The sequence below is a fragment of the Rattus norvegicus genome, chromosome 15, assembly GCF_036323735.1.
Source record: "Rattus norvegicus strain BN/NHsdMcwi chromosome 15, GRCr8, whole genome shotgun sequence".
Classification (NCBI taxonomy): Eukaryota; Metazoa; Chordata; class Mammalia; order Rodentia; family Muridae; genus Rattus; species Rattus norvegicus.
Genome location: NC_086033.1, coordinates 12,807,606 through 12,833,073, shown reverse-complemented (window position 1 = coordinate 12,833,073; position 25,468 = coordinate 12,807,606). Strand labels below are relative to the sequence as shown.

At 43.9% G+C, this 25,468-nt stretch overlaps 1 protein-coding gene and 1 pseudogene across 5 annotated transcripts in view; one reads left to right on the top strand and one right to left on the bottom strand.

Moving 5' to 3' along the window:
* Positions 1-24,093, top strand: part of Nek10 (NIMA-related kinase 10) — a 204,699-nt gene extending 180,606 nt beyond the window's left edge. For 4 of the 5 annotated variants that reach the window (XM_063274764.1, XM_063274765.1, XM_063274768.1 and 1 more), the window contains 4 exons: positions 13,167-13,275; positions 15,104-15,156; positions 15,235-15,290; positions 18,410-24,093. In XM_063274764.1, coding sequence (XP_063130834.1) covers positions 13,167-13,275; positions 15,104-15,156; positions 15,235-15,290; positions 18,410-18,467 — 276 coding nt within the window. In that variant the 3' untranslated portion in view covers positions 18,468-24,093. Of the gene's footprint in view, positions 1-13,166; positions 13,276-15,103; positions 15,157-15,234; positions 15,295-18,409 lie in introns of those variants that run through there. The other variant, XM_063274766.1, reaches the window with a different exon arrangement.
* Tcea1l1 (transcription elongation factor A1-like 1) lies at positions 311-1,216 on the bottom strand (annotated as a pseudogene).
* Positions 24,094-25,468: the final 1,375 nt, after the last annotated feature.

Sequence of the window (25,468 nt, the reverse complement as noted above, 5' to 3'; positions counted from 1 at the left end):
TATGTAAGATCAACAGAATTTTTGTGTTCTAGACTATAAAAAGTTAATATTTAATAAAATGCAACATCAACTTATAAAAAAGAAGAACAAAGCAACACATTATATAATTATTTTATGGTCTCCCAGCTGATCTGAGACCACAGAAGGCATTTAAGAATGACTGTCAGGTAAACAACAAAGACCAACCCATGGGATGTATACTGTTTACGAATTTCACTTGCAGGGAAACGAGTAGCCTGGCTTAATTTTAAAGCTAATTACAAAATTGGTTTTTCTTAATGGTCCAGATACCTTGCCAATTCTTCCAAACTCAACAGAACTTCCACCGATTTCCACATTCATTACATACAACAAAAGTTGTCATTGGTTCATCAGCACTACGAGTTTGCACCTGTGTGTAAGTGCAGTTCTTCTTTTTACATTTGCCACAAGTGAACAAGTCAGTCTGGGTCCCACCAGTCTTGGCCATCTGATGCTCCCTGATGGCTTCTTTGGTCAGGTTTTTCCTCATCTCTTTGAGCTCATCACTAGCCATTTCCTCTGCTGTCATTCTAGCAAACAGGTCAGGAGGAATATTCCCACACAGCACATTTTTCCTTAAATTTGGATTCTTTGCATCTTTAAGATTTGATATCCTACTTCGTACTCTGTTTTTGTATTTCATGTCTGTATTCCTTATTTCTTGATATATAGCTTCCTCAATCTGAGATCCCAGTTCTTCCTCATCAGCTCCAATAGCAACATAATCATCTCCTGTCCGGAGAGCTGCGGCAAGCATCTCCCTACACTTGAGCCGCACAGAATCAGAAGTGCTTGGTGCCCGAGGAAAAGATGAAACATAAGTATCTCGAGCATTTGTCTCATCCTTTCTGCTGCTTACATGGCTGCTAGAACTACTTTCTTCTCTTGCTTCAGGGCTATTCTGTGATGAAATTGCAGGTTCTTTTTTCTTTTCTTCAGAGTCTTTATCAGTTGATGGTCCATCTAGTAATTTTTTCCAGGATTTGATGAGTGATTTGGCTAGAGATGTGACTTCTTCATCTGTACTCTGCTTGCGAATAGCATTGACAGACATTCCAATTCTCGTGGACTGTAATAATTCCAGGGTCATGGGAATATTCTTAAGCTCTTTCAGCAAATCCAATGCACCGGCCGCGTTCTTTTTCTGCACCATTTTGTCCATCTTCTTGGCAATGCGAACCACCTCGTCCTCCATGGCTCCGGAAGGCCCCTCTCTCCCGGCCACAGCGGACGGGAAGCGAGAGAAGCTGCGCAGACGCTCGACGAGCCCCGAAGCCGACGGCCTAGGCCTTCCTCACAGACTCGGCCCGCGGCCATAAATATTATTTTTAATTTAAAAATATGTCTATTGCAGCCTACCTTTGAAGGGTCTGGCCCAGAATTTTTGAGAAGGCTACTCAGTGGGCCCTAAATTGCATTTTCTGTCTGAAACAGTCACCTGACTATGCAAAGTCATGATTTTAATTATCTATGGGGGCAGAATGAACTTACCCTTCCTATCTTCAACGTTCTGGACCCTTTTAGTTTTTGGGTACATCAAAAGTTTCTTTTCACACACGCAGAAGCTAAATGGTTATACCAAAGGGGATGAAAGTTGTCTGCCTCTGGCGACATGAGTTGGACACGGGAAACACACTTTGTCCTAGAAGTCATATAAGCCCTCTGTCCTGTCCCCGAAGGTCCCAGGATGTGGAAAGTTTAGCTACCTTGCTGGAGATTATTTGATCCCTCAATGTCATCGCTTCTCCTCTCCTTAAATGCACTCATATGCTTAAATGTTGGTATTGTGTTGAATTCTTCCTCTGAGTTTTTTTTTTTCCTTCCATTAGTGAGTCTACTTTTAAGCACAAGCTTATCACTCAGGAGAAAGCCAGGCACTTTGATTTAAAAAGAAAGTAAGCAGCCTGTTTCTGCTTTGTTGGCACACAGCCCTAGTGATGCCTGCGCTATTGCTATTGATGTATACACCAGAGGCAGCTGCAGGCAGGTAAACAAAGCAGGAGCCCATCCCTCAGGGACGAGAGACTGACCTGCCCTCACAGGCTGTGTTGGCGAACAGGGCAAAGGCGAGGAGATGGTGGAGATGAAGCGGAGGTACGGGAGGCTTCACACTTACCCACAGCATCCTAAATCCCAAGAAGCACGTTTTTAAACATCAGAAGCCCAAGTCTCCCACAAAAGACTATAATATGCTGTTATGTTCTCACTAAAGTGATATTGAGAATAAGCCAATTTACATGCAATTTCATTTTAGCAGAAATTCTGGCTTTATGAGAGGAAAGCATCTTCCTCAGAAGGTGTTCAGAGGCCCATTTGCCTCCCGCCCCATGGATTTCCCTCGTGGCTTCCTGGAAGGCATGTCCTTGTAGTTTTTCTGATACAGACGCCCCTGAAGGCAGTGAAGCCAATTTCTTTCGTTAAATCATTCTCCAGGCTGCCGTCTTTGGTTCCCTTCCTATGTCCTGAGAGCATCTCTAGCCAGTATCCTGGCCTGAACAAAAAGGCAGGATTGCTGGGAGCCAGGGGACTGGGGAGCTCATGGGAGAGTCTTACTGAGCCAGTCTGGCCCACACACCTGCCTCAAGCCCACCGAAGAGCCAAATTGAGAGTGATACTTAGTCAATATGCCCATACTGGGAAGAGGGGCACAGACGTCCAGTGGACCTTCCAAGCTGATGTGGTCTTCAGGATCCTAAGGGCAAGGCAGCTTTTAAATAGAAGGAGGAGATATGAGTCAGTCCCTGGCTCTAATCTTTCAAGGTGGTCTGAGAAGCTGTCTGAACTCTGGTTTCTCTCTCTAGGAGAAAAACCCTCCTCCACTCCAAGTTTCAGCCTTTTCCTCCTCTCAGCACAGGTTTCCTGAGGAAACTTTTCAATTCCCTGGGATTTTCTTGTTTCACAGTCTGATAGATAATGGTAGAGCTACAAATTCATCTTTAGAATGTCCTCATCTTTGTCAAGATGGTTTCTGGTGGGGCCGGGGAGAGTTTTGTTTATTTTAAGCAGGGTTAGGAGGCAGGTTACAGTGTCTAGTGAACGATGCCACAGGCTCTTGTCTGATGAGCTCACAACACGCTCAATGGGGCTGCTCTGCTTGGGGAAGAAGACGCTCACAGCAGGGGTTCTGTTGTAGCCAGCAGACCTGAGCACAGTCCCATTCTTCTAAAGGAAGGTAGGCTACGTAGTGAAGCAAACCACGCTTCCCTGAACTAAGCATCAGTTTCTCCACAGAGGTCTGGCTGAGGCTTCCCTGAGCACAGCCTCCTCTTCCATGGCCAGCTCGAATTCCCACTCCCATGATTTAAATGGCTTTCACCTGCCTGTGTGTTTCCTGGGTGCAGCCGGTCCCTTACCTTTGATGTCGCAGCATCTTGCACATCCTGGCCTGTGGCCAGTGTTTCGTGTATAGTTCTCATTAGTGAATGGAGCATCAATATTATGTATGCACTTATACATTCTGCATGACAGCCTTCATTTCTTCAACTTCTTATTAAACTGTATGTTGGTGTGATAGTCATGCAGTTTTACGTGTATAGAAAGATCTAAATCCACAAAGGTCATGACCCCTGTCTTCCCCCTCGCTTGTTGTAGTCCTTTCCTTGCAATGACTTTTGTTCCGAAATGGGCATTCCATCCCTTGTACAGTCACAGAAGTCCATTAACCTCCAACTGTCAGACACAGACACCCTCACGACCACCTCCCAATCCCTGTCTCACCCCCCAGTCCCCACCCTCCAGGTTACTTGACTTGCACTTTCTCCTTCCTTCTGAGACCCAGGAAGCCTGCGTCTACCATCTGAAGGATCCAGCCATTACTGTGGCCAGGATTACTGTGGCCACCTATCAATGGCACTTATCATTCACCTATGCCCAGAATGCTATGCGAAGGAGTTCAGAGATGGAGAAGCCCATTTCTAAGAACTAAGCTTGTTCTCTTAGCTCATCTAAGCTGGTCTTTGATCTAGGCTCCTTCGCTTTAACTGCACTAATTCGGGGACACCAAAGTCAACTGAGTCATCACACAGTGGTCTTGGAACTGGGATATTCAGCATGAGGAAAGGGAAGAGGAAGATAGAAAACATTAGTTCAAGTCAGTATTTTAAATAGCACTGTCAATGCATGTAAATTCATGACAATCTTTTTCTTTTAAAAATGTATTCTCTAAACCACTCTAGAAGCTAATCCAGCAGCATTCAAGTCCTCCCCCATGTTTCTGAGGAGACACAGTTGATTGGCTCAGTGCAGAAATTGCACCGCTGGGACTGGTCTGTTTTGAGGTATAGGCAGCACAGCATTGCCAGGGACTTCTCACAGTGTCCAAAAGACCCGGAGCATGCAGAGGCTGTCCCTGAAGCATCACTAAGAATGCCACCACAGCATGGCAACAGCATTGAGTTCAGGAGTTAATACTGATACTAAAGGAAAGAGAGCACTCTGGTTACCCTCAGAGCATGCAAAGTAGCCCATTCATTGTTTTAAGACTTGTTTCTGAAGGAAATCAATAATTTTTTGTCCTTTCTATTTAAATTCTGCCTCAGGGAAGGCAAATTGCTGATGAAGGGACATTTTGCATTGTGGACAGACTTCAGCTAGCACTGTAGGTTTGCAGTATCAGGGCAAGAAAGGATGGAGGTCCCACGGAGAGGGGCAGCCTGATAGTGTGACACACGATGCAAGACACAGCCCTGCCAAAAGCTGCAGCTGCCTCTGATCAAGCTTCTAGATGTGAAGTCAGCAAACCATAGTCCTCAAGCCAGTCTGGCCCGCTGTCTACTTTTGTAAATAAAACTTTATTCACATAGCCGCATGCTTTCATTTCTGTCTGACCTGTGGCTGTTTTATCATCACAGGCAAAGCTGAGTGAGTAGTAGAGTCAGAAACTATGTCCTCCAAGCTGGAGATAGTTACTGTCCGATGCCAGAGAACAGTTTTCCAGTTCTGGATGTGCTCTGGATCTTGCAGTAAATAGAGAATAAGGATACATAATAGGCAGCGCAGGGCCCGGCGTCCTATGTCCTATGTTCCTACTACTGCTACCTAGATAAACCAGGAGAAAGACTGATGGAGGAGACAGCTTTATAAAAATGGACGGAGACTCTGTACCTCACAGGAAGGTGGTTCCAATCTTCTCAAAGGGATGTGGCTCAGGGGCGATATGGGGCAATAAGTGCTTACAGTTCTTCGTCCTTCCATGCATGGTTCCTGGAGAGCCGAGGCTTGTTCTAACTTTTCTTAGAAAAGTATATGTGTGTTTTCAGGTCTGATCATTTAGTATTGGAGAGCTAACTTGTGTACTCTTTCTAGGGGAAGACAAGTTCTCCTGCTTTCAGCATGCCCTAGTTGCTGGTAGTTCCTTATCTAGGGCCAAGCCTCATCACCTTGCCCCTTTTCATGGCAGCACATCTATTGGTATTGTCCTTGTTCAGTTCATGTTTAGCCAGCCAAGATGGTTAGACTTCATGACACCTCTATGAGGTACAAAGTCACAGCAAAATCCCTGATCTCCTGCCTTTTACAATCTCTCCGCTCCCTCTCCTGTGTTCCCTGAGCCTGACATGCAGGATCTGCATATTAAGACTGAGCTCTATAACTACGAGTTTTGATTGGTCGTGGTTTTCTGTGATGGATCACAAACAGAAGTTTCCGTGATGTGGAGTGAGAACTATTATTTACCTGTGGGTATGCGGACAGAGGTTTAGAGTGTAGTTAGGGTGAAGCTGGTTTATTAAAGTGGCAATTGTAGGTTCTCCACTAAAATCCATAAGTTTTCTAGCTAAAGGTAGTCGGCCACGTTTCCAATATCAGGCACAGTTTCAGCCTTTTTCAGCAGAGCTTAAGTCCAATTAGAGAGCTGTTGGTTGCTACCGTGGAATGCATAACAGTACTGCGCCGTGAGGGTTATCTTACCATGCTGGTTGCTGATGCAGTTTCAAGGCATCATAGCCGAGTAGGATTGTTGCTTCTCTTCTTGGGAAGCTTGCATGGAGTCTTCTGGCACCACAGAAGCTAGTTCTCAAGGAGGAGGCATTCAGGTAAGATCCAGTTTGGATCCTCTGGGTGCTCTTTCTGAAATACATTGTATCTTTAGCCACAGGGTAGAGATACATTGTACCTTAAGCAACCTCTGGAGGTAGAGGGCAACTGAAGACAGTAGCAATAGCCTATAATGTTTTGGGAGTCTCTTGGACATCCCTGACCAAAAACCCAAAGGAAGGCTTTCATTTTTGTGCTGGGGTCTTTGTAAATGGTTTATAGTGCTTGGGTAAGCATTGGCAGCCCAGGTAGAGCATTTTCATCTATGATTCCTTGTGACTTCTCCATTCTTCTCTACTGTTATTTTACCCCCTTCCTCTTCCGCTGTATTATACTTATCTCCTTCCCTAATTAGAGCTCCACTGTTTTTCTGATTTCCTTCTTCAAGTCACTTGTATCCTGCTATTATTTCTCTCTCTATTGATCTTCCTCCCGACAATGATGGTTTTTTTTTTGTTTGCCTGGATTCTGCAGTCACTAGAGGTTTTTATCCTCATACCTGAAGGTTCTGAGTTGGGGGCCTCAAATGAGAGGGAACATGTGATGTTTGTTTTTCTGGGTCTAAAATAAACTCACTCAATATGATCTTTCTAGTTCCCCATGATTTTAACGACAATTTAATAAAACATACATAGTTTTTCAAGAATCCTGCTGAAATATTTTGAGTATAAAATATATCGTACAGAATTTGTTATCTAATTCCTAAAGGAAGGACATAGATAGGAAGGGAAATAGAAGAGAGATAAATGAGGCAGTATTGGCCATGTGCAAGCAGAGAGCTAGGCACACAGAGTTCAGTGTATTGTCTCCACTTTTATGAACATTTGAGGTTTGTTTGTGTACTTGTATGTGACGTGCATTTTTCTGTGGGTGCCCATGTGTATAGGAATGATAGAAATTGGGGGGGCTTACTTGACAGTTATAGAGGCTTTCTTCCCCAGGGAAGCAAACACTGGGTATGGATTATCCCTAACAATCAATGGCCACCAAAACCATCTTGGATCAGTAAAGAATAAATTTAATGGACAAAGGCGGAGTGAAGATTATTGTTTGCTTGTTGTTTTCAGTTTTACTGAGCTAAGGTTCTTTGAGAAGAGGGAGCCACAATTGAGAAAATGCCTCCATAACATTGACCTGTAGGCAAGCCCTTGGGGCATTTTCTTAATGAGTGATTTACGTGGGAGACCCTAGCCATTCTGGATAGGGCCACCCCTGGGCAGGTGATCCTGGGTACAGAAGAAAATGGGCTGAATAAGCCAAGAGGAGCAAGTCAGTAAGCAGCACTCCTCCCCGGTCTCTGTTTCAGTTCCTGACTCCAAGTTCCTGCCTTGAGTTCCTACCCTGACTTCCTTGGATAATAAACTATGATGTGAAAGCCTTGAGCTGAAACAAACCCTTTCCTCCCCACATGGCTTTTGATCCTGGTGTTTATCATAGCAATAGAAACCCTACCTAAGACAGCCAGTTTCAGAGAGGTGTTTGTTGTAAGATAGGTGAGAGCTAGAGACAGAGAACACCTGTACAGAGCAGGTCACCATCAAAAGACTTCACCTTGGCTGTTAGTTTAGCGACTTCTCATGATTTATGGAAGAAACTGGGTTGAGGCATGGAGGAGAGCTGGTCAGTCCAGCTGGCCTCCCCGTGAGACGTCTGTGTGCCAGGTGTGCATAGTTGGTTTGGTTACACAGTCAGGTCTAACTTCCAGGGGGCTGTGTAAAAGAAGAAAGATAACAAGAAGCTGAGCCAGGGGCAGGAGCCCCATCACTTCTGGCATGTCTATCTTCTGTCTAGCACAGAACAAAGGACAGTTCTAGCTTCTGGCTAAGGACAACAATTGAAGTCCTTATCCCCACATTGCCTGGCCAGCTAGTGTCTCCTCATTATTCTCCTCTCTGAAGAGGTGGCCGTAATTGCTGCTGGGGACCTAGGATGACTGATCTGGCTGCTTCAAGCTGAGTGAAGGGGCCTCACCCCTCCAATGGGCTTATCTAAGCGACCTCCACAATGCACGATTAGTTGCATCTGGATACGAGCAGGGTGAAATGAGGAAAGGGGTGTTTCCCTGGCACCCAGCTAAAGACAAGGGGAAGAGCAAAGGCCAGAGAAGTCCAGATGCACTGAGATTGGGGCTCTGTGAACAGCAGAGCGTTTCCTCCCCCTGAGAGTATGCACAGGTTTATAAAGAAGCCTCAGACAGAAAACTAAGACCACCGAAACACCCAGGTTCCCTCTTACTCTTTGCTGGCGGCTAGTCTTTAACTCAGAAGGTGATGGCATCAGAACACTCTTTTCTCAGCCTATCCCTGTCACTGAACCTGGAGGTGAAAGCAAGAATGAGGACACCTAGAATCTACCTATTGTGGTCTTTGCTCTGGGAATCACTTGTTGGCCTGTACAAGTAGGATATAAATTAGGGTTTCCAGCATTCTGTGCATCTCCCAGACTTGGCACTGGCTGTCACAAATCTATACGGGCCTCCAAGGTGCCGCTGTTTCCAAGTGCTTGTTAGCCTAGCAGCTATCTCTTTACCCAGGCATTCGGTCAGCCACTGTCCTATAGAACAGGTATACTATTCAGGTGCACTTTTAGCTTCCAACTATGTGGCACCGTAAGCCAGGGAAAGAAGGCAAATATTTAATATGATTTCTTCGGACCATGACCAATAGTTTTGAAAAAAAAGAATCACTCCCTGGCTTGCAGAAGTTAGGATGAATGGATACTGGTTCGTGGAGGAAAGGTTAAAGCTGTAGGCCTCAGACAGCTTTGTCTCCAGCTTAACTAAGCTCAGCTCACTTCCTTGGTAATCCCAGCCTGGGATATAGGGATTGTAGAAAGAAAGAAGGAAAGGGAGAAGTGCTTCTCCCAACCCCCAACTAATGTAAGGTCCTAAGAAAAGTGAAAGGGTGATGTTAAAAAACCAGAGAGAGAAATGGAGGAACTAACAGGTTGTAGATGGAGCAAGCGTGAAACGGGAGAGGAGCTCCATGTTACACAGCTCCTGTGCTCTCATTCCCTGATTACCAGACTGGGAACCAATATATTTCAGTGAAAACCAGTGGTGGCACGTCCCTGGGAACAACAGCGGCATTCTTGCCTCACGTGAGCATAACTCTGGACGTGTGTGAGGGCCCCGGACAATCAAAGGCAAGTAGTGAGCTTGTCCTATGAGCCTGAAAAATGAACTGCACAGGCAAGGGAAAGGTGTGTTTTAGGCAGGAGTTTTTATCATAGGCAGGAGCTGTAGAATAAGGAGGCAAGCAGAACAGCTCCCAAGGAAGAGACTGCCTCTCAGGGTTGCTGTGTCTGAGTTAATTAACCTTTTCTGGACTGAGGCATGGGGTGGATAGGGTGGTGGCTGGCATTGGTGTCTATGAAGAAATGATACAGGAGCCTCTGAGGAGAGTGAGTAATGCCATCTACTGGGAACAAGCATGAGTTCATCTAAGAGCTTAGTGTTACAGACCCTAGGCAGAAAAGGAGAAGAAAGACTTTGGTTTGTGGAAGAAAAAGGTGACAGTAGATATTGGTCATTTCTGATAACAAAGTGCTTATGAAAAGCTAGTAAACTAAAAGAAGCTGTAGATTAGAGAACATGGGACACTAGGCAATGTGTTACAGCTTCTAATATGGCATCCAGTCTCAGGGGACAAGGGAGTTACATGAAATTAGAGCAGAGGGGCAGAGAATGAAGATCTGAGCTGCATTCCCCCCTTACTTCTGGCATCGGGTCTCATTGATGTTGGGTTCTGTGTCTCCCAAAGTTCTCTCTGCTGGTTAGATCCCATGCCATTTGTGAAGTTGCTCTCCAGCAGAGAGCAAGGGTTTCTGATATGGAAAAGATGATGTTTGGGAAATTGACTGAATATTTGTTCTTAACTGATGAAGAACTTAAATGGCACAGTATCTGTCTCAAACTGGGAATGTCTTGGAGCCAGGTGGTGACAGTCACAGTCTATTCTCTCTAATATATTCCTTGACTTGTTAGTTCAAAAGTGTAGGCAGTCATTTGGACTTCTGAACTGATCGAGCTCTCTAGGGCAGAGGACAGGCCTTATGTGTCAGGCAAAGAGAGAAAGTACGGTAAAGCAAGCTGAGAGCTCACAATGCCATCGTGAGGATACTAAGCACTTACAGCTTCCTCTAGCCATACAGACTATGACTTCAAATACATTCCGTTTCCTCTGTGTCTCCACCTACTGGGCAGCAGTGATGTCGCCATCTGGCCCATCCAGAATTAGAGTCGCCTTCAGCTCCCTATGCCCACATCAAGATCAGTAGAAACAGTATCCTTTCCTCTTTGTCAGAATGTCAACCTCTTCGGACTTTTTATCTTTTTGTGTCCTCAAGTCTCAATCCAAGGGGGTTAGAAGGTATGTTTGACCTTAGGATGTTGTCCAGGCTCTGGTTCAGATTCTACATTTGCTCTGTGCTCCTTGGGCAAATGGCCTTTCCAGTTCCCTCATCCACAGATGAAGGCAATGAGTGGTAAGAGCCAAAATGAACTTGCCATGGTGTCTTAAGTACTCAGCCAGTGGCAGTGAGTTGAGCCGCAGTCGTTAAGCATCTCCCAGCTTTTGCACCACCTGGGTGAAGTTGTCCACCCTCCTCCTGACAACCCTCGCACTTTCCATGGTGCCGTCTTTGCATTGCCTGTGGCACACGCACTATTTATATGCTGTCCTACATATACCCAGTCAGACCCCATGTGATGTGGAAGGTCACCTCTGAATTCTGCAGCCCAGGGACAATTTAAGATTTTTTTGTGTTTGATCGTTTTGTTTCTTTTTCGTAACTTGATCGCACAGCTCTCAAGTGTGAACTCTATACATGACAGCCTCATATGAGCCACAGTGTCCAAAGGATGGGCGCTGTAAAGCACAGTAAGTGGTGTGAGGCAAGAGGATTAGTTGGTTACAAGAATATTTACACCTAGAATCTAGACTACAAAAAGGACCTCTGGACAGTTCTAGAATAAAAATAATCACATCTAGGTTCAAACACAAGGCCACTGGGTTTTGGAGGCAGCCTTTGTCCTTGGGCCATTTCCTAGGTCCTGGGGAATCTAAGGCCCACAAGCTAAAGGAATGTGTCAATGTGGCACAAGACACCAGTCTTAATCAACCTGCTCTTAAAGGCTGAATACCACTAAAAGAGCCACCTTCTTTTGCCATCTTAAAATGGCAGTCTTGAGGTCCCTCACTCACAAGTTAGATCCTTTTACTTGAGATTTTAGGTCTTTTACTGGCTGTGGAATCTTTAGGACTATAAGGTGCACTTAATAGTTAAAGTGAATAGAATTTCTGTAATGAGGGTAAACATTTCAGATATCCAGGTCAGCCCTTGCTGAAACAACGCCATCTGAAGACATTCTAACACCAAGAGGTTGTCCTCAGGATCACAGGAAATATTCCAAGGCATAGTGCGAGAGACTACTGTTAGTCAGGCTGGGAAAGAGGTGGCGTGCCCAGGGCCATCTCCACTCAGGGTCTGACGGTCTTGTCACATTACACATGAGTTGTCAGCTACCACTGAAGAACAGCAGATTTTCAAGAATGAAAAGGGACAGAACCACATTTTTTTCTAATAAAGTGTGTGTGTGTGTGTGTGTGGAAACTGGACAACACAAGCAATATGTGTTCACAGTATCTGATGTGCAGTGATGGATAGTTATGACTAGCTAGTTTAAAACGTATCAAGATAACGCAGAATATAGAGTGAAGTACACTTTCACCCCCGTGACCTCCACCACAGCCGCACACAGAGTCTCCCCAACTGTCCATCAGGCTCCCTCCTAGTCATATCATACCCCTGACATCCATCGCCATTCATTGGTTCTGATGGATTATAAAAGAATGCATAGGTGAAGCTTCCTGCTATGTCTCCTGTGTCAGACTCCATTTGTTCACTATTCATCCACGTCCTCGTTGTTGATCATTTGCTTCATCGCTTTGTAGAATGTGCTTTGTGAGCTCAGCATGGTGTATTTGTCTACGTACACAGTTGAGATTTTCCCAGCTTTTTAGTTACTGTAAAATAGTATGCTATGAACATTGTTATACACATATTTTGATAGAAGGAAGAGGAAGGGAGGCAGAGAAGATGGATGGATGTGGAAGGAGGAGGGTGCATGGGCAGACACATGTGCACGCGCGCGCACACACACACACACACACACACACATATGCCCACACATGCACGAACGCACATGCATGCATAAACACATAAGGGCACACACATATGCACACCATACGTGTTTTAGGTGACAGGTGGCACATGTTTAGTTATGGTTTTGCTGCCAGTCTTCTCAAGTGATTGGCAATGGACATGCCCAACTCATAAATAGAGTTTGTAAATCCAAATTAACTACTACTGCCCCGTTCAAATTGTGCTGTCTGCTTCTGGTTTATTAATACTTGATGTTTTAATAGTACATTAACTCAGGCACTAAAACTTGGCCAGTCCAAGCGTTGGGTGGAATTAAAGATATAAAGAGATGGAAAATATTTATAGCCTAAAATTCCATTAGGAAATTCTATTTAAAATTTCAGCTGTACAGAAGAGTATTAAACAGTTGGGACTTAATAAATTCTGTCACTGGGCGAATAGAGTGTTAGGAACTAATGTTTGGAGAACCAAGTTAATTAATAGTAATTTAGAAAAATGTATTAAGGAACTTGTTTGCTGTGGTCCAACAAGAAGGCGTCGTTAAAGCAGATGAGGAAAAAGGCACTTGGATTTGGACTAAGCATGTTGTTCTGTGGAATAACAGGGCTTCGTTCCTCTCACAGCTGATTAAAAATAACATCTTGCTGTCCCAGGCCCCGGCTGTTGTATTTACATTGCCTTTCTTTTGCCTTTACAAAGCATGCTTTTCTCACATGACTACGGGACTATCTGACCTGCCTTTACTGTAATTTTCTGCTTCCAATCTTTCAATCCTTTGGAAGCAGGATGGTGTTTCTCTGTCTACCACAGAACTCCAACTTTCCTGCACCGAGAAAGAAAGTTCCAGAAGTGAATGGGACACCTTGCCCAGAAACGGCCTGCCATCTGTCTTCCCTCTGTCTGCTGTCTGTCTGCCTCTGATACACGTTTGCATTTTCCTTTTTCAGTTATCACAGGGGTCTCCAGAACCTATCGAACCGAACTTTCTTACCTCAGATTACCACTTACTTCGCCATTCAAGCACTGCAAAAAACTGGTCCCCAAGTGACCCCACAGGTAAGAGGGAGCTGGCTTGCACAAAAAGCAAACAAACAGAAAGAACTGTTCTGCTCATATAGACATCTGCCCTAAAGCGTCACCTCTACCGCGCGTGTGCACACACACACACACACACACACACTGGAGTCTGTTTCCATTCATTCACCAAGGCAGGAGTTGGAGATACACTGAGTAGGATCTAGAGGCTCCTAGAGACCACGTCTCCATACGGGCTGCTCCCTCCATTGCTTCTTAACACCATAAACAAACAGCGGAGTCTCTGGGTGAGCTGTAGTTCCTTTACAGTTTTTTCTTGGTTGCCTGATGAAGTCAAATCCAGGAAGATAAAAGGCAGAAATGGAAGGCTTAAATATTCAAAATGGAAACAACTTGAGACACACCCAAAGAATCCACATCAGGCATCTGCCTTTTTTTTTCTTCTTTTCAGAAATAATTCCACATAAGGAAACTGGGTCTCATGAGCTCCAAGACACAGACTCCAGATACCTGGATTTCTCAGCTCAGCCATTCAGTAGATGATCTTGTCCCTCTGCAGTTCAGTTCCTCCAATAACATGGGAGTAAATATAAGAATACCACAATAAAATGATAAGCATGATAAACACTACTTCGAGGTTGTATATTCGATGTGAGGAGGTCCAGTGAACACAAAAAGAGCCATGCCTTTGGAGGGGCTCAGCGTGGCCACATTCTCCTTGAGATGCTTGAAGATGAGAAACAGAATCCTATTCTTCTGAGATTTCAGAGCTCCCCAGCAACTGCAGTAACACTGGACACAGGCTCTGGAAGAGAAGCTTCACAGTTAGATAAATATTTGATAACTTGCAGGGGTGTATTGTTGTTGCCTAAGAAATCATTTTTTTTTTTTTGCATGGTGTTAAACTTTGGATGCGTATTCTTGTCACAAATCGAATCCTGCTGGGTACAGTGTCATTTGAATAGAACCCCGAGAAATTCCCGAGCAAGATAACAGAATGTCTGAAGTCATTTGCTTTTAACAGCTGCTCCCAGACTGGGTCAGTTCGCCTGCTGGCCAAACTCATCCAAGTAACTGAGGTGCAGTGGACACTGATAGAACTCTTTCAGAAGCCCGAGTCTGGGTAAACTAACTCCTCCCAGGGCAGCTAGCCACCCTACTGTAGAACAGAAGCTTAGCCCCCGTCACAGGAGGCTCAGCAAATCCAGATGCCAGAACCTGCTGCTCTATGGGCAGCAGCTTTAAACAAGGCTTTAAAACGAGCCAGTACTTTGTCTTCATGCTTTCCCAACCTAATAACCCTTCTCTTGCCTGTCTCTAGGGGCTTCCTCAAAGGTCAGTGCAAGCTGGCTCAGGGGACACTGACAGTTGGTTTGGGCAGCCTCCCGGTGCATGCAGGTGCTGTGTGCCTGGAATCACCATTCACTTTAACACACATCCCATGTCCTCGTGTTGCTCCCATGTCTTTGTTTATTGCTGTGTAACAGCCTTGCCTGGAACAACCAAGCATGGAGGAGAAGCTAGGCCAAGACATTTTGGAATTTACTTATTATTAATAAAAATATTTTTATGTGTGTGCGCACATGCTTTGTGTGTGTGTGTGTGTGTGTGTGTGTGTGTGTGTGTGTGTGTGTGTTTAGGTCAGAGACAACATTTAGGAGTCCAGGAGGGATTCAGGTAATCAGGCTTATGACCTGCTCAGCCACCTCTCTGGCCATGGAATTTGCTTTTGAGATTTTATAGTTAAGAAGTTGACCATATTTGTTGTCGCTGAAATATTAATTGCCAGTAGGGTATAAGTAAGACGTTATGAAGCAAACGTTGATGTTCTATAACTGCTGTGTTTCAGGTCCATCCAGCGGCCTTGAAGTGGAAGAGGGAATCACATATGAGCAGATGCAGGTAGAGTTCCCTCAGCCTCTGTGCTTTTACTTGTATTGCTTGTAACCCCGTATTAACCGAACTGCCTGTCGGTTGCAGACTGTGATTGAAGAAGTCCTGGAGGAAAGTGGCTATTACAACTTTACAACTAACAGGTGAGATCCAGAGTTTACTTTCAAAGGTGAAAGGTGAATTGAGGTGCAGTTAACCATCAGATCTGCTTTCCCCACCCTTGATTCCTGAAAGCTGAATTTCAATAAATTATCTTTAAATGCCATTATATTTGCTTTGAGGGGGAATATGTGTTGGCCGGCTTCCATGGAAACTTCACTACTGTGTTCTACTGTGAAGTAAAAGGTTACCTTGTAGTAGTCATTGCCTGCTCATCAGATAATGAGCTTGGGACAATGGGAAAGCATTTCTGGGTTGGTTGATTTTGATTGGGTCATTCTAGAAGAGCTGGGAGCTCAGATATCCATTGTTATCCACAAAGCCAAGCAAAGCCTCCTCTGGTGACTTAAAGATAAACAGACTATCTGATAAGTTGAAATCCAGTTTGGAATTCCTGTGGTTTTTACTATTAGGCAAAGTGATAGCACAACACTTTGAATCCACTTGTTTATTTGAGAGGTAATGACAAGCATGATGATGCCAGTAAGATGTCACCATCAAGCGAGTTTCCATATTGTGTATCTCAGTCTTGGGCCATGACATCACTCTGAGAAGCATGGTCAACAGCGTGCCCTGAGTTCTCCCACCGAGTAGTGATCGCCCAGCTTTTTGGAAGTCCTTGTCGGTTACCTTCCTCAGGAAGCACCCATTCCTGCTGATTCTGGCCTTTCCTAAGGTCAGACCAAGAAGTGCATAAATACCAGAGAAGTTCAATGGAAAAGAAGTCAGGCCCTCCCATTTGGGGGATTGGCCAGGATGTGTGGAAGTACTATGCACGGAAGGGCATGCACGGGCCATGGTAGCAGCAGCTCACAGTTTGTTCCTCTGTGTTCCCAAAGAGCCATTAAGTTGAACCATCTACATCTAGCATGTGCCCCAGATGCTCAGGGCTGTTTTAGGATATACAGTCTTTTGGAGTATGCTCCCCCAAGCAGGCTTCTCTTGTGAGAGCACACTTCCTACTGCAACCAGGAGAGCCACTTGTGTTAGCTTTCTAAATTATCTGGAAGTGTTCCTTAAGGACAGGTAGTAGCCTGGAAAATGAGGACTCAAGATCGGCTTGCAAAGGTCATTACAGAGAAATTACATTCCTTTTGGAGCTCAATGCAGTCTCTCGCTTTTCTCTTCCTGCTGCCATTCCAGCGAGCCTTTCTTATGAATCACACATGAGGTTATTCAACCACTTGCTCTTTTGGCTTGATAACATATTTCTAAAATACAACCTTTGCAAATCTAGCACTGCTTCTGATTTGGGACTGTCGAGCCAAGATGAGTAATCTTAATCTTGCGAGGGTCCATGGTTCATAGACATCACATCCTTCCGGTGCCCTTCTCCCAGCATCCCTGTGAGGTATCTGCATTCTTACTTTTTTGCTTTGCTTCAGTGCCGGGCACACAAGCTTTCTGTGGGTGTGTACCTCTCTGTTCCTCACTTTCAGCATCTTATTATTTCAAGTGCCCTTGGTTTGAAGTTATGGGACAGAAGTTCTCAACTATTGTCACTGTGCGTGCATTTCAGCAGAGTCTTAGGAGCAAGGGAACCAAAAAGCTTCATATTTTTGTAGAAAAACTGAAGAGTGTATGAAATGAAAAATTAGGTGTGTGCATTTAGAGTCTTAATGAGTGACTGAACTGGTTTATTTAATTGTACCTCTCCAGTTTCATCTGTGAATAAATGTAAACCCTGCAATCTAAGCTAGAAACACAGCAGATTACAGCTTACTGATTCAGTGATTGGCCAGGTGATCTGTGAATAAGTGAGAGCCTTAAACTGTAAATATGGCGCTGAGATGCAGCTCAGTGGGAAAATGCTCGCCCTGCAAGTATGAGGACCCCCCCCACACACACACCCCATGCTAAAAATAACTACAACAGGGATGGGGACTGGAGAGATGGCTCAGTAATTAAGAACACTGTCTGCTCTTCTAAAGCATTTGGGCTCAATTCCCAGCACGCACATGGTGGATCAGAACCGTAACTGCAGTTCAGGGGATTTAACGCCCTCTTCTGGCCCACCTGGGCAGCAGGCATTCAAGTGGTGTACAAACATACAGACAGGCAAAATACCTGTAGACATAAACTATTTCGTTTTACAAAATTTAGAGATAAACAAGTGTGGTCATATGTGCCCGTGATCCCAGCACGTATCCCTTAGGCTCACTGGACACTCAGCCTAATCTACTCAGTGAGCTTCAGGTCAGTGAGACCCTGATTAAAAAAAGAAGAGATATGGTGTCCTGGGGAACAACACCCAAGGTTGACATGTGATTTCCACACCCATATGAACACACACACACACACACACACACACACACACACACACACACACACACGAACGCACGGTGAGGGGAGAGAGGGAGTGAGGAAAGAAGAAAAGGGAAGGAGATGATAGAAAAGGGAGAGAGGGAAAGAGGAGGAAGGGAGAGAGAGAGAGGGAGGGAGAGTTAGTTTATGAATATACTAGAGTTTTTATATAACCCTATAAATGATGCTAAATTTGAGATCTTCTAAAAATGATTACATTTTTAATACTTTTGAGTGTGCTTGTGTGTGGGGGGGGGTGTCAGAGTTTTTTTTTATGAAAGTCACAGGACCACTTTCAAGAGACAGTTCTCTTCTTTCACCGTATGGGTCCCAGAGATTGAAGTCAAGGTTGTTGGGTTTGTTGGTAAGTGCCTTTCCCCTGTGAGCCAGCTTGCTGGCTCCTAAGATTATTTAACAATAATTTTGTCATGATATAGATATATAGAAGCAACATGTTTCTCTCTCTCTCTCTCTCTCTCTCTCTCTCAATGCACATCAAATCTGATGAACCTGTGATAGTTAAATAAATACAGATATTCGTGTAACATATGTTACTTTGGATGGCATTGATTATCCACTCTGAGGAATCACTGGTTTTCATTGTATTTAGAACTTAAGAAAAATTCTGTTATTAACAAGTTTTAGCAAAAGGTTAGAGCTTTCTAAGAGTTCCCATTTCATTAATTAGTTTTTATTAATTGTGTTTATTTATTGGGCCTATTTGTTTAAACCAGGGTTATTGAAATATGAGAGTTGGATGGAAATATTTGTGACTCTATGGCACTGTTTCTACTTGTAGATCTTCTAGGTGTCACTCTTATCCATGGGGGACCAAGAGCTACACAGCCAAAAGATGAGAATCCTGCATTGGAAAAAAATGGAATTTCCCAGTCAAGTTCAAGCTCCAGTTTTAGCCGTGATGTGACAGCAAGATGCCCAGGACTGGATGCTGCTAGGACAGCATAGGAAAGAGACACAGTGCCCCAAAAGTGCTCTTATAGTCCTCTGAGGGTGTGAGCCACCCAGAGTGCTGGGCTCTGTCCCCAGTGTACATTATGGGCTCAATAACAGGCTATCAGTGTACTTCTGGGAGAAAACATGGCAAAATGGCTGCCAGGGTTGGGGTGGAGCAACATCAGCACAGAGCGCAGAACTTCCCTCCAGGTCAACATGAAAACGATGTATATTCTTCAAAGGGACATTTTATATTCAGGATGGCTGAAACTATGCTTAAAAGTATGTAGTCTTCCATGCACACAGAATAGTTTTAGATAAAATAGTTATAAAATATTAGGTGCAAAATATTAGGTATTCCATTGGGTTCCCACTTTTTAATCTTAAAAGAAATTCAGAATATAGTAGTTTATAAATGAAATGATTGGTTCTCTCTGATCCACTTGGGTGCTAGAGGTTCTGGAACGTGACACAGTGTAGACAGTATTGGTAACCTTGCACACAAGTATGCATACGTGGATAGCAGCTAGACTAGTAGAGTCTATTGCTGTTCAATATGTATATACAGGGAAGGAGGGAGGCTTGCTAAGGCTAGTGTTTGCTGCTAATCAAGCTTGTGTCGTCTTTAGATCAGGTTAAAGAAGTCATAGACTGTGAAAGAGATGACAGTTCTTATTGTAGACCTACTAAATTACCTGTGTGTAAGACAAGCATTTACTGTTTGAGAATTACCCAAAAGTTATAAACCAAAATATAAATTCCTTCTTTATCCATGAGATAGCCCAAAAGGAAGTCAGAATGTCAATCTTAGAGGTGAGAATAGCATTCCACCTCTATGCAGAGTGGATTTACGAGGCCACTAAGCTCAAATTCTTCTTCTTCAACTGGCTTCTGATAACTCCAGTACAGGATCCACCCAACCTGTACATGTCTCCATTTCAGAACAACTCATTGCACATAATTAGCAAGTTGGAAGCTATAATTACATGTTTATCTTGCCATCGGTTTTCGGGGTCTTTTAATTACATTGCTGCATTTCAGCATGATGGAATAGTGCAATATATTGGCTGTCATTAGAACACAGTAGGTCCTTCCTGAATAGTATGTAAATCACATAATGTGCAGTCATATTATTTCTTAGAATTAGTGTGGTTAACATTTACATAACACCTCCACTCTCCTTGATCATACACATACTAACTGATACCTGTGAGGGTTACTGATGATTTTTTTGTCTTTAAGCCAAGATAACAACGAAAATACCTGTAGGTTTAATTATTAAATATAGTGATGAATTGTACATTTTCAGCTTTTAAAAGAATTCCATCCATAGATGGATCTCACATATGGAATTCAAATATTATTATTGATTCACTGAAACAATGCTTTATTTCTGTCTGCACAGTCTTCTTTTTTTTTTTTTTTTTTTTTTTTTTTTAGCTCATCTGATGCATGGCAAGAGGCAGAGCCCTAGAGGGACAGACATAGGCTTGAGTCATGACAGAATCCCCACATAGAGGCACTAAGCTGTGGGGTGAATGCTTAGAGAGGCAAATTGTTTCTCAAATGACAGTGCACATAAATATACAATAATGGCATCCGTTGCCTTGATAAAGAAAAAAAATTGAGGTATTTTTTTAAAATGAGTATAGTCTACTGAGGAAAAGGTGAAAGAGATACCTTTCTTTGTACCTCTTTTAGACCATAGGAGTGGTATTTATTACAGAACAATTAGAAAAATTGTAAAATTAGCAAAATAAGCCAACACATACCCCTGTAACAGCTGCTCAGGCCTAGCTGCACAGTAACTGGCTGTTCTCTGAAGGGAAAGTACGTGTGTGCTCCCCTTGCGTTCTCACCCCCGTACTCCCACTCCAGTCTCTGCAGTCAAAGATGGCTTATCCTCCATGTAAGCACTGTCTGAGGAAGTCCTGTAATACAGCCCTTCTCCTGCAACCGGAGTTAGCCTTTTCAGCGCTCTCACTCTGTGACCTTCAGACAGGAACAAGAGCAGCCATTTTGTCTTGATCAATGTCTTTACTGCAAAGAAGTTGCTACTTGAGACTACGTGCCTCATGATCTCTTCTTGATTGCATTTATATTTTCTTTCTGTTTTGTATAATTTTTAATGACTTGTTTTACAATGAAACCCTGTGAATTGTTGAATCCATCTCATTCCAAGTGACTGATTATCCTATGGGGTAGAATTTGAATTAATCTCTTCAGATAACTTTTGATGCCCAAATGCTTCAGCTAATTATGTTTTGACCCAGCAGCTCTCTCTGTTAATCTGTACTTGAAACTTCAATTCATTCCTTAAAAGCAAAACACTCCATTCTCAGGGAACTGAATGCAGCAAAGATTTTTTGGGGGGGGGAGGCAGGGCATGTGACAAATGTACAGTCTTTAAGGAAATAAGGAATGACAAGAATTGTTAGAGCTATTGCAGAAACCCAGAGATGTGCTGTTGGCTTTCATGTGGGCATCTGTGTGGTACTCTAATGTAGAACACCAATGGGCTGCAGACCCACAAGACCATGGGTTCTGTCCTCAGCAAGACATGCGTGCGCGTGCGTATGCATGCGCCCCCCCCACATTGGGGGACACTGTTATCAAGTTTATACAAATAAAGGTCTTCCTACATAAGTGCCACCTGAGACTCATTAAATGTAATGAATTTTAATGCTCAGGGACAAATAAGGAACTGGATGATGATATCTAGTTCCACTGATATCACCACCAAGTCACCACTTATGTTTGAGATTTATAAAGGCAATAATATCAGCTAGTGCATTCTATCAGTATTAATAAGCATAGAACACACATACATGCCCTTTTGAATCCCTCTCTCTCTCTGGAATTACCTAAGCAAACATGCTGTGTTCCTTTAGAAATGCCCACATCTTCTCTCTGTGTGCAAAGATAGAAAGAGTTGATTTGAAGCAGCTTTTACTGTTCACTTCCTACTTTTTGAAAATGTTGGTTTCCATGAGTACCAAAATCACCTGCCAGGCAGTGCAAGGCCACCCGACAGCTGTCCAGCAGCTACTCAGCGTTCTAAGCATGCAGCAGTAGATGGAAACTGAAGGCTATTACATCCTGACCTTAACCCTGTATGAGATTCTGTCTGAATATTAGATTCTTTGTGTTCAGGGCCTGGATGTGATCCATATATGTTTGTTACCTTTTGGATTGTGTTAATGTCCTTTGGTGTAAGATGACAACTTTGAATACGTTGGTTTTATGGTTACGATGTTCTGCTAGCACACGCCACTGACTGTTGGATGCTGTGAACCCACACGGATGCTAAGACACGTGTCTCAAGGAAGCAACTTCCCGAAGAGACTTCCGTTAATGTGCATGTAGTAAATGTGACTGTTATAACTTCACTGCTGATGTTATTTTGACATTTTTAAGAGGGACAGGGAAGATTTTGCATTTCTGATTAGGTGACAGATGGATATTTGTAGCTTATGCATCCTCTGGGCAATAGTCATTTGCAAAAGTGAGGATGGTCTACCCTGAAGTCCCAGTAGCCTCTTCATGTGGGAAGTCTACTGGATTTCACATCTGTGCAGCATTTGGCTGATCATACTGAAATGCTTAAGTTCGGATCATATTATAAAAATGATTTCACCTTAACTGAAAGTGGGATATTATGTTCCTGAAAGCAAGATGCTGCTCCCCTTTCTTTCATTATATTCTGTGACGCCAGCTTCCCCTCTGTGTCTGTTGTGGTCATAAATAAGAAAAACACATGAACAATGGGGCTGCTACATGAGCTATTCCAGGTAGCTCATCTGTTTTCCCTGCACGAGGTGTTTAATCATTATGGAAAATAAAGTCTCGATGCCATGTTGATGACTAGCAGGCAAGATGGCTGCTTGGAATTGACATGGAATGGTCACTAGGGAACACTTAGATAAGTATTGGAAAATACGGCAGGAACAAACTGTCCCCCAAAACAAAGAGAGTCTATACCAGGAACAATAATCTGAGGAAGGCAGTGCTTAAGGGCTCACTGCTTGGCCATTCACTGAGGGCCTCTTACTGAATGTGTTATTCCACCATTCAGCTCCATATGCTGAGTGCCATTGGAGCCAAGGTTCTAAGAGAGAATTTAAGAGGTGGAAGTGCTCTTAAGTTTTAGCTAAATCCCTGACATTCCCTGTCCTGTTTGCCTCACACTTCAGTGTATCGAGCAGGAATAGTACTCTTTAGGGAGCTTCATGTTATGACAGAACATAGTGTTTGTGGGGACCCAGAAGTTCTGCCTTGTAAAGCTGACAGATTTCCCAAGGAAGTTAGTCAATTCCCAAACACAATCTTGCTTTCAGTAGTTGGAGAGCACAAAGTTCCCAGGGCAGGGCAGGTATCACCCAGAGGTGCCTCACTGGGGAGCAGTTGATCAGAAGCGCAAGTGATCCCTGCCGTTGGGTCTCCTGGAACTAGTAGCTGGGCACAGTCACAGCAAGCTGGCCTGTCAGACATTAGCAGGGCTCCATTGTGGTCTCATGACCTGTGAGGTCCCTGTGAGGCGGAGAGGCATTGAGCTCCATGTAGAGCTGCTACTGTGGGCCTTGGTGCCAGGGACTGAGCTCCGAGAGCATGGCACAAACTGTTCAAATACTCTGTTGCTCAACCAGAAACAGGCCCCAAAGCAGCAGTTTTATCTGCCTGTAAGTCAACATGGCTGCATCCCAGGGGCCTTGTTTTCTTCCCCATCTTCCAACCCAGGCTCATTTTGTATGATAATAAAATTTTTACAAAGCAATTTGTGAAGAATTTGAATGGGTAAATGTGGGGATGTGCGAACACGGTTGCTCCGTGTGACTGAGCAAGGGATGCTAAAGTTATTTTCATGATTTGTCAGTAGCCTGCATGGTGACTAGCTATGGAAAGACCCCATTATCTTCTTCTTCCAAACTGGGAAACAGAAATCATATAGAAGAAAAATCATTTCAGTATTTTGCTTGCGGACATTTAGTAGGCACGATCTGAATTGAAAGGCTTCTTGGCTTCTATGGTTTCCAGTGGTGACTAGGGGAGATCAAAAAGATCAGTGCTGTCCTCTGAGAGGAAGTGGAGCCTCAATTTTTTCTCCTGCTGCACAGATTTGTTTTCTAGATGTGCCCACAACAGACAAAAATCCTCCCAGTGTGTCTTCTTAGTTTTGAGGTAGGGTCGTGTTTTGTCCTAGCACCTCTCATTCAGGTCACCCACATTTTGCAAGCCCTCAATGCCCCCATCTTTACCCACAGAAGAGACTATGACTCTCCCAAAGGGGGCCTGCATTTTAGAGGGACACCAGTGATACAATGGCAGAAAGTGTGTCCATCGGCTGCTCCGGAAAGCTCTCTATGAACACAGTGAGTCTCTAAGGCAGATACATAGTTACAGGCTGAAAAAAGGAAATAGATGCCTCTATAGAGGATTCACCTGAAAGTTGAAAGCATGTTATTTTTTTCTGCTATTGTGTAAATGTGCTTTGTAAAATGCTAAAGAAAATAAAAATGTATTTTCAAATTATTGGGGAATAATTTGTCTTTTGTCAAGAGTAAGTGGTCACTTCTTAACTTTTTCATTCTTTCCTTTTGTGTTTTTAAGTTCCCTCCTCCACCTCCTTCTCTCCCATCTCCCTTTCCCCCTTTCCATTTCCCTCTTGCCCCTTTTTTCTGTGACCATTTTACCAGCTGGATCCAGCTGGCCTGGATCTTGCAGTGTATTTCAAACTCCTACACCAGCCTTCCCATTGATGATGTTACAGATGTGCGTCATCATATAATTCTACCTAAACTTCCACATAGATCTATAAACTCTGTGTCCCTGGGCTATAATTGGTGGGTTCTTGCAATAAATTACCATTGATACAAATGCATAAGGGCTGGCAGGTGAGCCAGTCACCAACCTAGACCCCAGAGAACGCTTGGTGGAGAGAAAGAAGGAACCACATTTCTCACATCCCTTCTCCTCTGGGTGTCCCCAGAATTATCTATCCAACAGCTGGATGTGGTTTTATGACAACAGTAAGAACTAAAGGGAGAATGCATGACTTCTTTGTCAAGTTCCAGAGTGTGTCAGGTTCTCTCTATTCAACCTGGACCAAGCAGTCTCATGTTTGAAGTCAGCATGAGTGTGGAAAGATGGATCAAGTGCTGGCCGCCTCATGGCAATTGCTATGAACTCTTGAGCAACACTGCAGTCTTGAGCAACACTGCACTATAGTTTTTAGAGCCCTAAACACAGTTCAGCTGGTCTTCTGCTAAGTGTCTAGCTGCTGGAATCAAATGCTGACTGGAGTCAGGGCTCTACCTGCCAGACTCTCGAGACCACTGCGACTTTGTTTACTTTGGGGACCAGTCGGCGTCTTAGATGCTCAGCGTGTAAGTACTGCCTACAGCTCTGTTACATGGCTCAGTCTGTAGACAGTTCACACGGAGGTGTCTGGCTTTCTCTGCTGTGGGTCGAGACGGTAACTTTCAAAACAACAAACAAAACTAAGCAATGTAGATCTCACTGCACTGTTGCCATGGTGAGCAGGAATGATGATCAAGGAGACTGAGGGAGTCTGCTGGGTGAGCTTAGCAACCAGGACCTTTACCTGCATTGACACACACATATGCCCTACTTCTAACAAAGCAATGCATATGCCAACTCCTCCTTGTAATGCATGCATCTTTGAATGTATCCTGGATCTGGATGCACTGAGTCTATCCAGCCTGCACTGACTGAGGTCCATGTGCAGTAGGACAAACTGTGTCTTCAAAGTGAATTTTTAGAGAGAATCCCCTACTTAATATCCTCTGTGCATGACTCGGGGACATGCTTAAGGAAAACCAAGAAGTACACACCCCTTGTCCCTGACAACCACTTCTTCCTGCTGTACACACAAAAGGAAGTACTC